At 39.9% G+C, this 17,844-nt stretch overlaps 1 protein-coding gene across 2 annotated transcripts in view; it reads right to left on the reverse strand.

Annotated features, from left to right (window-relative positions):
• The window catches only part of DCP2 (decapping mRNA 2), a 51,643-nt gene extending 34,367 nt beyond the window's left edge, over positions 1–17,276 (reverse strand). Inside the window, exons 1-2 of one of the 2 annotated variants that reach the window (XM_036845625.1) lie at positions 17,023–17,276; positions 4,092–4,243 (exon numbers count right to left, since the gene is read on the reverse strand). In XM_036845625.1, coding sequence (XP_036701520.1) covers positions 4,092–4,243; positions 17,023–17,075 — 205 coding nt within the window. In that variant the 5' untranslated portion in view covers positions 17,076–17,276. The remainder of the gene's footprint in view (positions 1–4,091; positions 4,244–17,022) is intronic. The other variant, XM_036845624.1, reaches the window with a different exon arrangement.
• Between the last annotated feature and the right edge of the window lie 568 nt (positions 17,277–17,844).

Here is a 17,844-nt window from a genome sequence, read left to right on the forward strand (position 1 = left end):
GAGGAAGACACTTATCTAGTTTTTTTCTTTCTCTTCCTTCTCCCTACAATGTTCCTCATAACTTCAAGGTGCATCAACGTCTCTCTAATGAAGTGTTATCTCATTTTTCTACCCATTAAACAACTTCTTTAAAAAGAATAACAAAAACAAAGGTTTAGCAAAAGAAATTAAATCAACTGACATAACCTTGGAAATTATCTACACTCTTCATTTACCTACTTTTTTTCCTATCCCAAAATCACCATAAAATGAGTGAGCTGATGAACCAACCAACTACAGTTCAAGATACACTTGGAATTAATGTTGAAAAGTACTTGCTCAAGTCCACACAATTAGCAAATAACAGAACCCAATCCAAAATGACATCAATTTCCCCACTGACAACTCTTCGGTCCTCCTCCATATTCAGGAGTACATAAAGTAATTCAAACAAGGGAGTGGAAAGTTTTTGAATACCATTTTTATTTAATGAGACAATGTATTTAATTTAAAAAAACCTATGACATGCTCTGAGTATTGTTAATTATCTTTCTAATTTTTACTAAAATAATTACTTGGCTACTGTCTTATTTTCTTAACCACCAAACCAAACTATTTTGCATCTTGAATCTGGGTTACTGGGCCCTACACAATAGTTCTAAGAGAAAGATAGAAGATCGCGTTGATTACATGAAGAATGTAAGAAATTTTAAGCACATATATCTACTTGTATTACATACATCCTATTTCTTTTTTAGCAAGTCAGTGATTTTTTTATATACTCTTTTTATTCTAACATTTTTGCAAAAACATGAAAAATCTGCTCTAACAACAATCATTTAGATAGTAATCTCCATCCTTCCATTATCATAGATGATATCGATCTCCCCAAGGACAACTCATCTCACGCTCCAGGCTCAGTTCCTGGTATTCCTTGTACTTTACATCCATGCCCGCTTCTGGGACCAATTCCCACAGGAACATTCTGGACCTTGCCATCAACAGAACTATTATAGTACTTTGATTAGAATAAAACATTGTGACCACAATTTTCTACGGCAGTCTTCTAATTACTCACAATACACTGTTATTCTACATCTATTTTTGACTGTCTTCCTTTCTCCATATTAGCACCCTCCTGCTTTTATTTCCTTCTCTAAACAATATGGTCCATCACTTTAATCAATGTCTTAGCAATATCCAAAATTTCTTTGCCCCACTATTCTGAATACAGCTCCCTAGTAAAACCTCAACTCAGGAGCAAGTCCAGGACAGCCATTCTATACCCACACTGCTGAGTGCTTACTGAAGAAAAATCACAAGACCATGCAAAATTAACAAAAGAGAAAACAGAGGCACAGAAAAGCCCCACTATTTGCCCAAGGTTGCACAGCTGGTAAATGGCAAAGGTGGGATGGCAACCCAAGTAATCTGGCTCCAGAGCTCATACTATTAACTTTTATTCTACATAGTCTCACCACTTCAATATCCCACAGGTACCACAAACCAACATGTCCGTAACTGAGCCCATCATTCCCCCACAAAATTTCTCCTCCATTATTTTTCTACAAATGGAATGGCACACCCATCCACTCAACTGTTCAAATCAGAAACCTGGATACCATCCTCGATTCCTTCTTCCACCTTTCCTCAAACATCCAAGTTAAGACAAATTTTACTCCTAAATACCACTGAAATTTAATCTCTTCTATTCACTTCTATCACAGGTTTCCATTTCTCACTCATAAATTAATGAAATAGCATCTTAACTAGGTTTCCAATCTCATGTTCCTCCAATTCACTGCCTACACTACTTCAGAGCTTCTTTCAAAACACCCCTAGAGAAATAAAGCAAATATGGCAAAAAGCTAACAATGGGTGAATACATAAAAAGGGTATAATGGCAGTTGATTGTAATATACTTTCAACTTCTCTGTAAGTTAAAATTTTTTCCCAAAAGTAAAGTTTTTTTTTTTTTAAATCTCCTATATTCTTTTATTACTCTTACGGATAAAGTCCAAACAAACATGGCCTACAAGACCCTTCCTCCAAAGAAAACTTTTATCTAATTCCAAATCTGGGTTGGATTAGTCTCTTCGCTATTCCTACTGAACCCTATGCTACCTTATCAAAACCTAACAGACTGCAATGTAATCATGTCCTTTCCTGTCTGTAATCTTCTTAAAGACAGCAACCAAATCTACCTTGTTCACTGCACAATGCCTGGCACAGAGGAAGCACTCAATTATTGAATGAAGCCTACCACACTAGCAATAAGTTTTTTCCTCCACATAAATGAATTAAAAGAAACTTAACTAAAACAGAGGCTTTTTTTTTTTTTTAATAACAAGGAAAGTTTTTAAAACTCATGTGTATACCCACACAAAATCTTACCCAGAACCCCAAAGTATGTATAGTTGCTCTGGTAGAACCCTAAGTCTATGCAAAACAGACCAAAACCGCAGAAGACAACTTTCCTGTTTTAATCATGTTTATAGCTCCTTAAAAGCAAAGTCTTCTATGATTTCTTCATAAAACCTGCTACCAAGACTTTAACAAAGACAGTGCTCAACGGTACTTCTATTCCCCTTTGATTTTTTCATTTACTTCTCCACATTTAATCTGTCTAACAGCTTGAGCATTTCTGCCACTGAAATCTGTCTCTTCTGTCTTTTCTTTGTAGTCCCTCTATTATGGTCAGGACCTTACTGCTCCATATCTCAAGTATTTAACAGTCCTTGTGGTTCAACCTGTCCTGCCAAATAAGTTTTCTTGAATACCATTTTCAAATGGTCTGAGTAATATGCTTGACTTAGCCTTGCTCAAAAACTTTCAATGGTTAACAGTAATGCAGAATAAACAGAGTTTCATCCATTTTCTACAGAACCCTAAGGGGTTCCTTATTTCATAAAGCTCAAGAAAAAGCATAGGGAGCTGAGTATGAGGGTTACTTTACGTCACCTATCCCTACTCCAACTCTACTCCAACTGGTGTAGTACAGTGAACTTGTGGGTACAATTGCATCTGAGCACATGATTTATGGTTAAAAACAATGACCTAGAGAATAAAAACCAAAGCAGTTTGGCTCAAGATTTAAAACCCCACAAATTCCCCCTATATAACTTCCATCCATATCCCCTCTTGTATCCCTGTAAGAAACTCAATACAAACTAATTTACTTCCCAAAATATCCCTTATCCTTTCCAACTCTCCAATTTTGCTCAGTCCCTTTTCTTTACCTGCAACATATTTCCCACTCCAGCCTGTTTAGAAAATTCTATATTCCCTTAAAAATATAGCTTTGCCTAAAATCTTTCCACCTTTTGCCAAATTCTAAAAACACTTAGTATAAGAAGCATTAGCAGTTCATCAATTTTTTTGCCTTGTGACATAGCTTCTTTTATAATCTTAAATATTCATGTCAATCTTATAATTAATAAATGATGACATGTTTCTATTTTATTTGTAAATAGGGAGGAACAAAAGCTTCTCTAAAGGCAAGGACTTCTTTGAATTTGCCACAGACCCAAAAACTGCTTTGAACACAGCAAGTACTCAATAATTATTTAAGAATTTCTATCCCAGAAAGGTAGTAATCTGAATAAAGATCATCCAGTTAAGTGGAACAGCGAGAGGAATGTAAAAAACAGATCAGTCCTAGAAATAGGCTGGCTACATTTGAAAAAAAAGAAAATCAAATTTAATTCTAATTATCACTGCACATTTTAGGGGGTCCTCAACACAAAAATAAGAATACAGTTGGCCCCCCAGTATCCAGATGTAGGACCCGCAGATACCGAGGACTGACTGTACTTTGCCATTTTACACAGTCTAAGGAACCTGAGCATCCATGGATTTTCGTATCCTGCGGGAAGGGGCGTGGTCCTGGAACCATCCCCATAAATATCGAGGTACAACCGTACTATCAAACTGTACCTATCACAATCAGGCACAAACCATATGTATATGTTTTACATTTTTGACAATTTTTAGAAATCAAGTATGTTTTATCTAAAAGGTTATAAATCTCAACGACAAGCAAAAGAAAATTTGTGCTAAAATACCTTATTAATAAGAATGAAAGACATTCATTATAGTAATAAAAAGGATATCAGCTTTAGCAAAGTCTCTTATCCCACACTGAGGTAATCCTGGTGTGTTCTGCATGTAGAAATCCAAGTAAAACCAATGGGCAAGTTCAATCTGAAAACACACTCGGATAGCATTGTCTCTTTCCTCGCTGGGAATATGCAAAATAAATCGGCTGTCAAAAACAAAAAACATACAAAAATTACATTTACAAACCATAACAATTTATTTTAACCTTTTTAATTGCTTCACTCCTGACCCACCAACATAGAAAAGGGACCCAGAGCAGTACTGATCAAGGAAGCAAAACTGGCAGGAAATTACTACAGGGAAGATGAGTCTTTTAAAAAAAAAAAAAAGAGATATCACATGTATCTCATTCATAATAGAATTTTTTTAAGAGGCCATCTACCCTCTGTTCACAAGTACAGAGATAAACTTAAGAGCTCTCCAACAATAAATTAAAGGTAAGCAAGAAAACAAACTTCACTAGGATTCCCTCCCATGTCTGGTAATATTTTCAAACAATATATACAAATATATTCATATACTCAAATAGAAAAGATGTTAGCTGCTTAATCTTCCTATTTAAAGTATTACAAAAAAATATTAAAGAAATCATTAATAGACCAGATTTCCCAAAAAGCTCATCTGAAGAACCTGAGTTCAAAATAACTTTCAAATACACTCACTTTTAAAAAAACCTAAATTGTCTTTTCCAAGTACATTCAGAGGGAGGAAGGGACATTTATTTTAATACATAGTATAAGTGTGCACTATATTATATACACATATGTATATATATGATTAAGATAATTAACCCCTTTTTTATGCAACAAGTCAAAATTTATGTGATCTACAGGATTCATTAAGCAACCACCATTAAGCTTCTTCCACGCTTAGCATTTTTGTAACTTTTTTTCTAGCGACCTTTAAAGACTGAACTACATAAAAGAAATCCACTGGTTTTTAGAGTCATTTTCTAAAATTAAAAATAGCATCACCCAGTTTGATCACTTACACTATTCACTAGCTGTGGTGCTAAATGTTCTTTGTTGTTTTCAAGTTTCAAATCAAACCTCAAAAAAAAAAAAATGCTTTTAAATTATAAAAATAATGTAGCATTCCAACAGGGGATTGAATAAGTAAATGTTAAGACAAATGTATGTATGATAATCTACAATTCAATATAGAAAAACAATGGGGAAAGGAGCTTAAAACTGCATCTACACTAAAACCAAGACATGTAACATGCAATGCTAATGGCATAATCTAAGATATAAAAATCTGAGCTCTTCCATACGGCATTCAAGATCCAGTGCCTGCTCACCTGCACCGCCTCTATCACTCTGTAAGGTTCTTTATACCCAGTGATACCTAATTCTTAGTAATGTCCGAAATTGCCATCCACATACTATATCTATTCCCTTCTCTTGTCCATCTAGCAAACTTATAATTCATCCCTCATGACTTAACACTGTATCTCCTATATAGGTATATCAGACTCCTCTGAACAGATTTATAAACTCTTTCAACTCCTCCATTATAGTAATTATCTAATTTTTACTATTACTGTCCATAAACTCTTCCAAATTACTTCACTGAGATATCTTTGCATACTTTTATTCCCACAGTCTAGCAAATTGTCTGCATATACTTCCAGTGACATACTGATAGTTACAATTCATCTTTGAAAGGTAAGATGGAGTAAGCACACTCCACTCTGTCCCTCCCATAAAACGTACCTATAAAACCGGGACAAAGTACATGGAGCAGCTGTTTGAGGACTGTGAAAAGTAAACAGCAGGAGAAAGATTGGGGAAGATGATGAATATCCAAATTTACCATTTTTCACCCTCCAATATCCCCTAGCTGGATTGGGGGTTAGAAGTGACCTCCAAAAGCCCTCAAGGATCAAGAAAGGCATCTAAAGGAACCTATTAACACTCGGAGACAGTGGGGGAAATTCCCCCTCTCTTTTCTCCATTCTCTCATGCCCCAGCGCCCAAGCAATGCCACACTGGTTAGACTTGGCAGCAACAGTGGCTGTAACAGAGATCCACAGAGACTAAAACTTTGATGGACGGGAAACTTCCGCTCCGATAGCAAGAGCTGGGAGGTCCCAAGAGATTAGAGCCAACGTCCATTGCTTATTTTACTTCTAACCTCCAGCTGCTTGGTCCCAGGCATGAGCAGAGTCACATGAAATGTGTGGTAGAGCGCCTTTCCATTTTTGCCATTTTTCAATATTCAATTTCCTCAAAAAGGGGAGCCAAGAAGTACCAGGGAGATAGCAGAAAAGGAACAGCTCAGAAAAATGGTCCCACGAAATTGTTTATGAACTCTGAGGCTCAACCCCAAACTGCACAAACTTGGATTAGAATACAAACAGCATACCACACACTTTGTGAGCTGAACTATGTATGAGACAGACCATTGCCCAAGTCTCAGACTAGCCAGTAGATGATACACAAAGACAAAAAGCACTGCAAAAACTAGTCTTCTTTTATCTGATTTTATTTAACTTACACCAAGTCTCAAAAAAAACACCTGTCTGCTATTTCTTACTTTCTCAGTTTGGGACATTTTCTATTGATTTCCATTATGGAAGCTGAAGAATTAACTCCAGTCCTCCCACTCTCATTCTACACACCATTCTCATCTCTCCATCTTCCCAACAAAATGGTATCTTAGTTTGGTTAGTTTGTTAACTTCAGCACTATTGACACCTGGAACTGATAACTGTATGTTGAGAGGAGCTGTCCTGTGTGCTGTAGGTGTTTAGCAGCATCCGTAGCCTCTGCTTATTAGATGTCAATAGCACTCTCCAGTAAGCTGTGACAACCAAAAAGATCTCCAACCACTGCCAAAGTTCCCTGAGGAGAGCAAAATCACTCCCAGTTGATAACCACCGGGTTAGATAAAAAATTCAGTCTTTACATTACTATGACTCTGCAAACGCAATTCACGACTAAGCCATGTGACAAGCTACGATTGTTTTCCCTTTTAAGCACAATCCTTTGTTCTCCCACTAATAAATAAATGTCGTCATTGTCTTTGCTTTGTTTTCTCTATACTTGTCACTAACTCAATCTTCCACTAGTTTCCTAAATTTTTTTTCTCAAGATGTTAATTCAGACACATCGGTTTCATCTTGAAGACTATCCCTGAGCCTTCTGATCTGTTCCAGTCTGGAGTGGTTGTCACTTCACATAATACACATCTGTCATCCTATACTATCCTTTCACTAGCATCCTATAGTTCCCAACGCTTCCATCCTGTATTTTTTTTTTTTATAAATGTATTTTATTTATTTATTTTTGGCTACATTGGGTCTTCGTTGCTGTGAGCGGGCTTTCTCTAGTTTCGGCGAGCAGGGGCTACTCTTCGTTGCGGTGCGCGGTCTTCTCATTGCAGTGGCTTCTCTTCCGTGCAGAGCACGGGCTCTAGGCATGCAGGCTTCAGTAGTTGTGGCACGCTAACTCAGTAGTTGTGGCTCGTGGGCTCTAGAGCACAGGCTCAGTAGTTGTGGCACACGGGCTTAGTTGCTCCACGGCATGTGGGATCTTCCCAGGACCAGGGCTCGAACCCGTGTCCCCTGCATTGGCAGGCAGATTCTTAAGCACTGCGCCACCAGGGAAGCCCCATCCTGAATTTAGATCTCATGTTTCTTATATCCTGTCTTCCTCCTAATTAATGTACTTCCTATTTTCATGAAGTACATCCTCCCATGCCTTCTGGAAAAAGTATGCAGGGGAGATTAATATTAAGACATGGTGAATTTGAGAATATTTTTATCCTCACACTTGACACTTTGGCTAGGTAAAGAATTCCAGGTTGGAAATCATTTTCCTTCAGAATCCTGAAGACAGTGCCCACTCCTGCCAGCCTATAATTTTGATGTGAAGACTGAAGCCACTCAGATTCCTTTCTCCAACCTGTTTTTTCAGACTGGAAGCTTCCAGGTTCTTCCTTCTATCCTCAATGTTCTGAAATTTCCCAGTTGTCTATTATTCATCTACTGCATCACCCATTCAATGGACTTTACCTATTTAGAAACTCACCTCCTTCAGTACTAAAGGACCTCATGGACTGATCCTTTGATTCTTCACTTTTCTCTGATATTTCCTATCTCTAATTTCTCAAGCCCCCTTACTTTGGGGAAACGGTCTCTTGCAAGCCATCTATTGAGGTTTTTGTTTCTACTCTCATATTTAAAATTCCAAAGGCTATTTTTAATTGTTTAAATTATGCTTTCACAGATAATTCTGTTATTCCATGACTGTAAAAACCTACCTATCTAAAGAGATCAATGTAGTTTTGAGGGGTTTTTTTGTTTTAAAGTTTTCTTCTTTTTTTTTTTTTTTTTTAAATAAATTTATTTATTTTTATTTATTTATTTTTGGCTGTGTTGGGTCTTCGTTTCTGTGCGAGGGCTTTCTCTAGTTGCTGCGAGTTGGGGCCACTCTTCATCGCGGTGCGCGGGCCTCTCACTGTCGTGGCCTCTCTTTTTGCGGAGCACAGGCTCCAGATGCGCAGGCTCAGTAGTTGTGGCTCACGGGCCCTGTTGCCCCGCGGCATGTGGGATCTTCCCAGACCAGGGCTCGAACCCGTGTCCCCTGCATTGGCAGGCAGATTCTCAACCACTGCGCCACCAGGGAAGCCCTAAAGTTTTCTTCTACCTGCATAGTTTGATTCTTTTCAGTTGCTTTTTTTGTTCTTGTTAGTTTTATGCTCTACCTTTTGTGTTAAGAGGCCTATTTCAGATGTTCGTATTTAATGTGATAGACCACAAAGCTAATTAGGAAGGTTGTCAAACTATGAGGCACCATTTAAGGTGATCAGGCTGAGCCATTTAATCAAGGAACCTCCAATGTTAGTATCTTTAGGTGTTTCCTCATGGGCTAGTCAGATCACCTAGACAAGAACCTTCCACTCTCCTATCTGGAGGGTAAAGCCCAGGCTGCCACATTCTGGGAGCTGAGCAGGGGAAGAAGGATGGTTTTCAATATGTATAAAGGATGCATAAACTCACTTCTGCCACTTTTCAATATTCTCTAATTCTGAAGTAGACTACTACAGTAGTCTTTCACTCTGTCAGGTCTGCTAAGTCATATGCCACTTTCCCTTCTGCTGTATGGTTTCCAAGTTTTGTTGCTCATCCCTTCACCCGATCTTCCTTTTCTTGTGAGGTTATGCATTTAAAATTGTTAAACTTTACTCTTTTTGTGGAGTAGATGTTTGTGTTCAATCTACTATTTTTAACTAGAAATTTGCATTTCAGACTTCCCTGGTGGTGCAGTGGTTAAAAATCCACCTGCCAATGCAGGGGACATGGGTTCGAGCCCTGGTCCGGGAAGATCCCACATGCCACGGAGCAACTAAGCCCGTGCGCCACAACTACTGAGCCTGCGAGCCACAACTACTGAGCCCAAGTGCCACAACTACTGAAGCCCGCGTGCCTAGAGCCTGTGCTCCACAACAAAAGAAGCCACCACAATGAGGAGCCCGCACACCGCAATGAAGAGTAGTCCCCGCTCGCCGCAACTAGAGAAAGCCCGCGTGCAGCAACGAAGAACCAACGCAGCCAAAAATAAATTAATAAAATAAGTAAAATTTTTTAAAAATTTGCATTTCAACAAATTTCTAGAGGATACTAACCACAATCTAAAATGGGGTAAGAAAGTGCCTAAGACAGAGAAATCCAATCCCATTCCTATCCCAATCCAGAAAAGCCCCAAATGAAGAAAGGTAAGCTGGAAGATGAGAAGAAATAAAACTTTTAAAAAGGGTAACAGAGAGGTCTATTTATGTAATAGGAGAACATCCACTCTTCTTTCATTCCTCTGACAGTCAGGAGTTTCTCCTACAAAAGGTGGGGGAAGGAGGAACAACACCCAAGGCCCTTTTCTAACTTTAGCAGATAGGTTTGAGTGTTGGCACCCCAAAGCAAAACTCCTACACACTGGTATTCAAGGGTCTCCCAGCGTAAAGGTCAGCTCCCTATCTACTCTCATAAAGAAGCCTATCAGTCTCCCAGCGTAAAGGTCAGCTCCCTATCTACTCTCACAAAGAAGCCTATCAACAAGTTAAGTCCCTCTACAGCCTCATCTTAAATATGAAACAGCAACCAAAAACTCACCCAATGTCTAAGGAAAATCTAATTCGTGACAAAGAAAAAATTAAACACATTAAAAAACTGGTTGTGAAGAAAAGACAGTGTTGAGGATATCTCCTGGAACCTTGGTACTGAAAGTGTGGACCCTGGACCACCTGGAAACATAACTGTGAGAAGAAAAAGAGACATTTCAGTCACATACGGACTCAGAAAGTTTACTCTCTAATGACCCCCTCAAAGAAAATTACTTTAGAATGTACACCAGCTAAACAAGAATGAAAACCAAGAAAGCATAAAACAGGATTCAAGAAAGAAGAGATATAACCTGGGAGAGCTGGGAAAGGGAATTCTAGTGTGCCACTTGTTTGGCAAGACTAAGAAGCAACCAGTCCAGATTAGACTAAGAGAGTGGAAATATCCAAAATGGCATTCTCCAGGAAAAAAGAATTCGGTAGAACAGTAGATACTAGTATGATTGAGGGTAAGACCAAGGATATAATAAAGGAGCAGGGACTTCCCTGGTGGTGCAGTGGTTAAGAATCCGCCTGCCAAGGAAGGGGACACGGGTTCGAGCCCTGGTCCGGGAAGATACCACATGCCGCGGAGCAACTAAGCCCGTGTGCCACAACTACTGAGCCTGCGCTCTAGAGCCCATGAGCCACAACTACTGAGCCCGCGCACCTAGAGCCCGTGCTCTGCAACAAGAGAATCCACCGCAATGAGAAGACCGCGTGCCGCAGTGAACAGTAGCCCCTGCTCACCGCCACTAGAGAAAGCGTGCACACAGCAACAAAGACCCAACACAGCCAAAAATACAAAAATAAATTAAAAACTTAAAAAAATAAAAAAGAATCTTTAAAAAAAATAAATAAAAAATAAAGGAGCAGATGAGGGGGTGATGGTGGACGGCAGCAAGAAACTTTGGGCATGTTGGGGGAGAAGGGTAAATGTACAAGAAGAGAATCACAGTCCAAACATGAAGCAAAAAGTCAAAATTAGAACAAAAGGGGAAAAAATTATTTCAAGAATAGCTAGAAGGAATCAGGGAATAGTGAACAAATCATATGCTTCCTTCTCCAAAAGAAAAATTAAACTGTATTATTTTGAGCAATTCGTAGAATGTAAGAAAAGAGAATTCATTAGGACATTCATTCTCTTTCAAGATTCTTACAAAAGGATCTTGACTATGGCCAGATGGAAAAGAAACAAAATCCTAACCATTGTAGACTTGCCTCTACTGTGAAAAATATTTACATAGTAATAATGTATAACAAATGCCATTATTATTATTCAGCTTTTGCTATCAACCAGTAGCAAAACGTATAAGATTTCATAAGGTTACAAAATGTAATGTAACTACTATCAATCTTAATTTCTATTTTAAGTTCACCTGGATAGAAACTGAGGGAATGGGTAAGAAATGGAAGAAATGATGGGGCACTAACTGCCTCACCTTATCAAATACAGACTCAAGAGACACTGAAGTCCGTAAAACAGAAATATAACTTTAAGTATATTAAAGTCACGAAGGTAACCAATGGAACAATTTAAAATAGTGATATAACTGTATTGGAAGTAGGACAAGGGCAACAGTAAGTGTAAACTAAACCCTCACTTAATAATCTACCAAGATTGGGCTTCCCTGGTGGCACAGCGGTTGAGAATCTGCCTGCCAATGCAGGGGACACGGGTTCGAGCCCTGGTCTGGGAAGATCCCACATGCCGGTAGAGCAACTAGGCCCGTGAGCCACAATTACTGAGCCTGCGCGTTTGGAGCTTGTGCTCCGCAACAAGAGAGGCCACGACAGTGAGAGGCCCGCGCACCGCGATGAGGAGTGGCCCCCGCTTGCTACAGCTAGAGAAAGCCCTCGCACAGAAACGAAGACCCAACACAGCCAAAAATAAATATAAATAAATAAAAATTTAAAAAAAATAATAATAATCTACCAAGATACACTAAATCCTCAATCTAATATCTAAAGTTGATAGAAACTGGTGCAAGTATACTTTAAAATATTGAAATATCCACCAGAAAACTGAACACAAAACAGGTAAAAGTCTGGAGAGCAGAACTGGGATAAAAGGGGTAGGGCAAGAGACTGCTGCTTTTCATTTTATAAATTCATCTGTACTGTTTGATTTTTTTTTAAACCTTACAGATGAGTACATTTTTAATATTGAAAGGCTAACTTCTTTAAGAAACTTTGTAAGAAATAGGAAATTTTGATACAGGAAAATTAAACTTCAATGCTTTCATTCTGTGAATGTTTTTGATCTGTTTTAAAGATTTAAGTGTTTGTATATACATACATATGTATATTTTAATAGCTAAAATAAAATTCTTTCCACAATATTTTGTTATGGTAAAAATTTCTCCACCTAACAAAAATGTCACCTTTCCAATGTTCCCACAGATAGACAAAGCATTAGCACAAGGACTACAATTAATACAAAAATGTTTCCGGTGAACTGAACACTAAGATGGCAAAATGAAGATAAACACAAATTATTTAATTAACCTATGCGATCACCAGAATAGCAGCAACATTAGTTGCTAGAAAATACCTTTCTCCTTTTAACACTGGAGTGGCTTTACAATTTAATTCTTAACGAGGCTTATAAAAAACTCCAAACACTTCTTTAAGAGAAATAACTTACCAAACTGCAGTTTTCAGTTTTTACTTTAAAAACATGCTTTCCAAATATTTAATAAGATAATTTAAATAGTACTGAAAAACTACGTATTTTACTTTTAATGTCAAAAATCATGGCGCACCAAAGGCAAATATCACCATAAAATGGTGCTGATTTACTTTTTTACATACACCTACATGTTTTATTATAAAGTAATTTTGGTTCACTAAAGCATTTTAGACCAGAGTCTTCCCTTCCTCTCCTCCAATTCCATTTCACCCAGAAGTCACCAGTTTTATCAGTTTGGTGTATATATTACTTTCAGACTTCTCCTGTGCATGCACACAAACATACATATACAAAACATTTAAAAATTTGTTTTAACAAAGGGCATAAAATGACTAGTTATTACCCTCAGTAGTAATATTGTGTACATTTTCAAGACACAAACATTTTCCTTCAGTTTACTGTTTGCTAACTGCCTGAGGAATTTCTAATGGCTGCACAGTATTCCTGTAAATGAAATGTCCCATATTCAACCACCTGAAAAATAACATTTCATGTCTTAGGTTATAAGCTGTCTAATGGTTATAAAGTCACATCTTGAAAATTTAAGTCTCTTGCTCTAATGTTTCACATAAAAATCACTCTCAAATTTTACATTCCTCCAAAACATATTACTATATGGTCAATAACTGACATAGACAAGATTAGCAGGACTATGTAATTTATCAAAAATCAAAATAACACAAAGCAAAAAGATCCTTACAGGTACTGATCATAAGAAGTAAAACTGGAGAAGACACAAAGAGAGTAAAAACAAGAGTCAAGACCAAACTTATAAATCAGCAGGTACTTAAAAAAGAAGTACAGGACTTCCCTGGTGGCGCAGGGGTTAAGAACCCGTCTGCCAATACAGGGGCACGGGTTCAAGCCCTGGTCCGGGAAGATCCCACATGACGCGGAGCAACTAAGCCCGTGAGCCACAACTACTGAGCCTGCACTCTAGAGCCCAAGAGCCACAACTACTGAGCCCATGCGCCACAACTACTGAAGCCCATGCTCCGCAACAAGAGAAGCCTGTGCACCGCAATAAAGAGTACTCCCCGCTCACCGCAACTAGAGAAAGCCTGGGCACAGCAACAAAGACCCAACGCAGCCATACATACATACACATGTAAATAAATAAATTAGGGCTTCCCTGGTGGCGCAGTGGTTGGGAGTCTGCCTGCCAATGCAGGGGACGCGGGTACGAGCCCTGGTCTGGGAAGATCCCACATGCCGCGGAGCAACTAGACCCGTGAGCCACAACTACTGAGCCTGCACGTCTGGAGCCTGTGCTCCGCAACAAGAGAGGCCGCGATAGTGAGAGGCCCGCGCACCACGATGAAGAGTGGCCCCCGCTCGCCGCAACTAGAGAAAAGCCCTCGCACAGAAATGAAGACCCAACACAGCCAAAAATAATAAATTTTTAAATAAATAAAAATTTTAAAAATCTTTAATCAACAAAGATATTATAAATATTAACTTGAAAAATGGTATTACTTTTAAAACCTCAAGTTTTAAGAAATGGTTATTTGGTTTTAAAACGGAGCAGGAGCCTTCCTGGGAAAAGACATCCCCACCCCCTATCAGTCACCTCTTATTCATAGAAAAGTTTTACCCTCCTAGACTAAATTTGGTTCAGAGAAGCAAGAAAATGCAGAAACAAAGGAAAGCAGTCTAGCATGACAAAATGATAATGGCTTAGCCATAAAACAAAGTCAAGGACCTTTAGTTCCTCCTCAAGGCCTATAGATAATATCCTGAGCCGTATCCCAAAGTTGTTTTGCAGAAACTAAAACCCCCACCAGGTGGAAGAAGTCAACTGCATGCTAACCACCAGCAAGCAGACCTCAGACCCTTGAAACCAGGTTGATAATTTGAGATTCCTAAAATGCCACCCTGTTACCTCACCACCAACCTATCAGAAGGATGTCCACGAGCTGATGACTCACCCTGGACCCTTTCCCTCATCTTGCCTTTAAAAACCCTTCCCTGAAAGCCATTGGGGAGTTTGTCTTTTGCACATGAACTGTCCATTCTTCCTTGCATGGCCCAGCAATAAATGCAGTACTTCCCTTCAACCACAACCAGTGTCAGTATAGGCTTTGCTGCACGTCAGGCGAGTAGACACAAGTTTGGTTTGGTAACAGTTTCACTATTAGTTTAATAAGTGGCTAGCCCTAATTTTTAAATACAGCATTCTTACAGAGCCAAAACACAGTGATTACAAAAAATTTTCTTAAAGGAAAAAAATATTTCTCTGTTCCAAAAAATTTGTATAAAATAGTTTAAATACACCAACTAGAAAAACAAGAATCTTTATTTAACACAACAGATGTTTAACATGAAGTCTACAAAACACAACACCATTATTTTTAAGTAAGACTACACACATAAAATCAACCACCTTCATAATGGTGATATGACTTCTTTAAATGATGTAATCCTCCGTAATATACAAAATAAACCCAATACTAATGGGACAATTAGTTTAGATGCCTGTAAAAAGTATAAGATTACCCATCTTTTCTAAATCACCTGTATCCCTATTAATTCATACATAAACAATTGCTCACCTTTCCAAATACTACTCATATTTAATTTTTCTAACTATAAAATGTACATCCTCTAAAAAATCTTGGAAACACGAATAAGAAGATAAAAATCATAATCCCACATCTGGTATATGTTCTTCCAGTCATTTACCTAAGACAGACATCAAACCTCTTTTTTTCTTAAGAAAAATGATCACAGAAAATGAGTGCCTTTTAAGTGGTTCATTCGAGTCTATCGTATTCCAAAAGTTATAATCATACCATCACTAAAGAAGTACAGTGATGTTAATTCTCAGTGGTTGCAGAACTAGTCTATTTACTTATCTACATGTACTTTTCTTTTGTGAGGATATAACATTAGACTTGACTTTCTATTTCATCCACCTGCGTAGGAAAAAAAGCAGACATTAAAGAGAAAAAGCCCTAGGTCTTAAATCTTGATTTTCTAAATTAAGATGAATGTGACCTTGTGTAAATTACAACCTGAGTCTGTCAGATGAAAATGGAAAAAAAACTGCACCTACCAAATAGGGTGGTTTCGAGGATTAAATGATACATGTGAAGAGAGCAGCCAGTGCCTGCCTGGCACTCAGTAATAACTCCACAAGTATTAGTTCTTCCTTTCCCATTAAAAGAGGCGTGAATGGGACACAATTACTAAAAGTCAGACTTTTAGACATAAATACGTGAAATGTGTTTGTTTTAATCAGAGCTTTCACTCATTTGTAATTAAAATTACTTCACAACCCACTTACACCGACGACAACTCAGGGTATTACTGCACCAAAAAGATTTCCTTTTCCTGAAGTAAAATTTTAAGGCCATTTTACACTTGCTTGGCTATCTGAAATCATAGCCAACAAGAGAGAAGAACGCAGGAAATTTCTCTTGTAAAAGTACTCCAGGAGTTAAAACCCAGCGGTTGAGAATTTCCTTTAAGAAGGATAATTAAGAGATTGGGGGTGGCGGGGGTGGGTGGGGAAAGCAACTCCAGACTTTTTTCCCCACTTCCAATGATAAGTTTGGGGATGAACAAAAGAATAATTCTTTACAGCAATTTACAGAGAACGCCACGGACCCATAAGAATACTCCAGGGAAAAGGTAAATTTGAAAATTGCTCCCTGCGTAGGTCCGAGAACCTGGGATTCTAAGACTTAAAAACCTTGGAGTCTTTCAACAGAATTGGGGAAATGTGATGGAGGGAGGAGGGGGTAAAACGGTCTGTGAAAGCCGGAGAGCCAGAAAAAGCAATGGGAGGGGGGAGGGGCTGCCCCAAAATGCCAAAGATCCAGGCTTTGGCGAAGCGGCTTCGCTTGCGGGGAAACCAAAGTAGCTGGGGAACTAAGAAAATGAGGAAATTCCAGCGCTGTGCGAGGAGGAATGGAGGGGGGCGTGAGAAACAGGGAGGCTGCGGCGGAAAAAGAGGGGTGGTGTCGTCCGAGATAAGGGTCGACGGGGAAAAGGAGCAGCGGCGGGACCGGAAAGCCCGGACAAGGATGTGAGCCGGGGGAGGAGACGCGGAGGCGTCCGGGGTCGCCGAAACTTAGAAAAAAAGAGCAGGGGACGACAGGGGGCCGGAGCAGCGCGGGGCGCCCCAGTACCTGCAGAGATCGTCCAGGACGCTGCAGGGAATCTCCACCCGTTTGGTCTCCATGATGAGGACCCACAGCAGGAGCAGTGCATCCCGGCTCCGCGCGGCCGGGGACCGAGGGTACGGCACGGAGAGCAGGCGACGGCGGCGGCGGCGGCCGCGGCGGTTCCAACGAAAACGAGAGGGGGAAGGGGCGGGACCCGCTCACTTCCGCCCGGCTCCCTCAGCCTGGGACCCCGAGGCTGGGCCGCGGCGCGGGGGCGGAGCCCCGGGAGCCACGCCCCTGCTCTGCTTGAAAGGCCCAATGGGAAGCTGGAGAACCGGCAGCCTGAGCAAACTAAGCCAATGAGGCGTTTGTTTATTGGTCCGTCGGCTCCAATCCGTCTTCAAGCTGCTCAGTTGCTACTCAGAAAACCAACTTCCCGCCGCCTTGGACTGGGCCTTGAGGTGGATAGACGCATGCGCACCCTGCCTCCTTCGCACTATTAGGAAGTCTGGAGGGCTCAGGTTTTCCCACTAGATCCCAAGACCAATATCCAGGAGTTCGGCGTGGTCTGCACCTCCGCTCCGTGACCGAGCAGGCGCTCCGACCTCTGTACTGCAGAGCCCGTGGGCGCTTTCAGCACGAGTGTGCATGCGTGGTTCCTGTCACCAGATATCCCGCACACACACTTACCGCCGCCCCCAGCAACTCCAGGCCAATGGCTGTGTCTCCTTTCGCTACAAACCCCCAAGAGAGTTGTCATTTTTGTGGTGGCTCACCTCGTTCACTCTGCGGGCACCCAACCCTGACTGTGAAGACAAGGGACTTTACCCCAGTATTTGACACCCT

This window comes from Balaenoptera musculus, chromosome 3 (genome assembly GCF_009873245.2).
Source record: "Balaenoptera musculus isolate JJ_BM4_2016_0621 chromosome 3, mBalMus1.pri.v3, whole genome shotgun sequence".
In the NCBI taxonomy this organism is placed as follows: domain Eukaryota; kingdom Metazoa; phylum Chordata; class Mammalia; order Artiodactyla; family Balaenopteridae; genus Balaenoptera; species Balaenoptera musculus.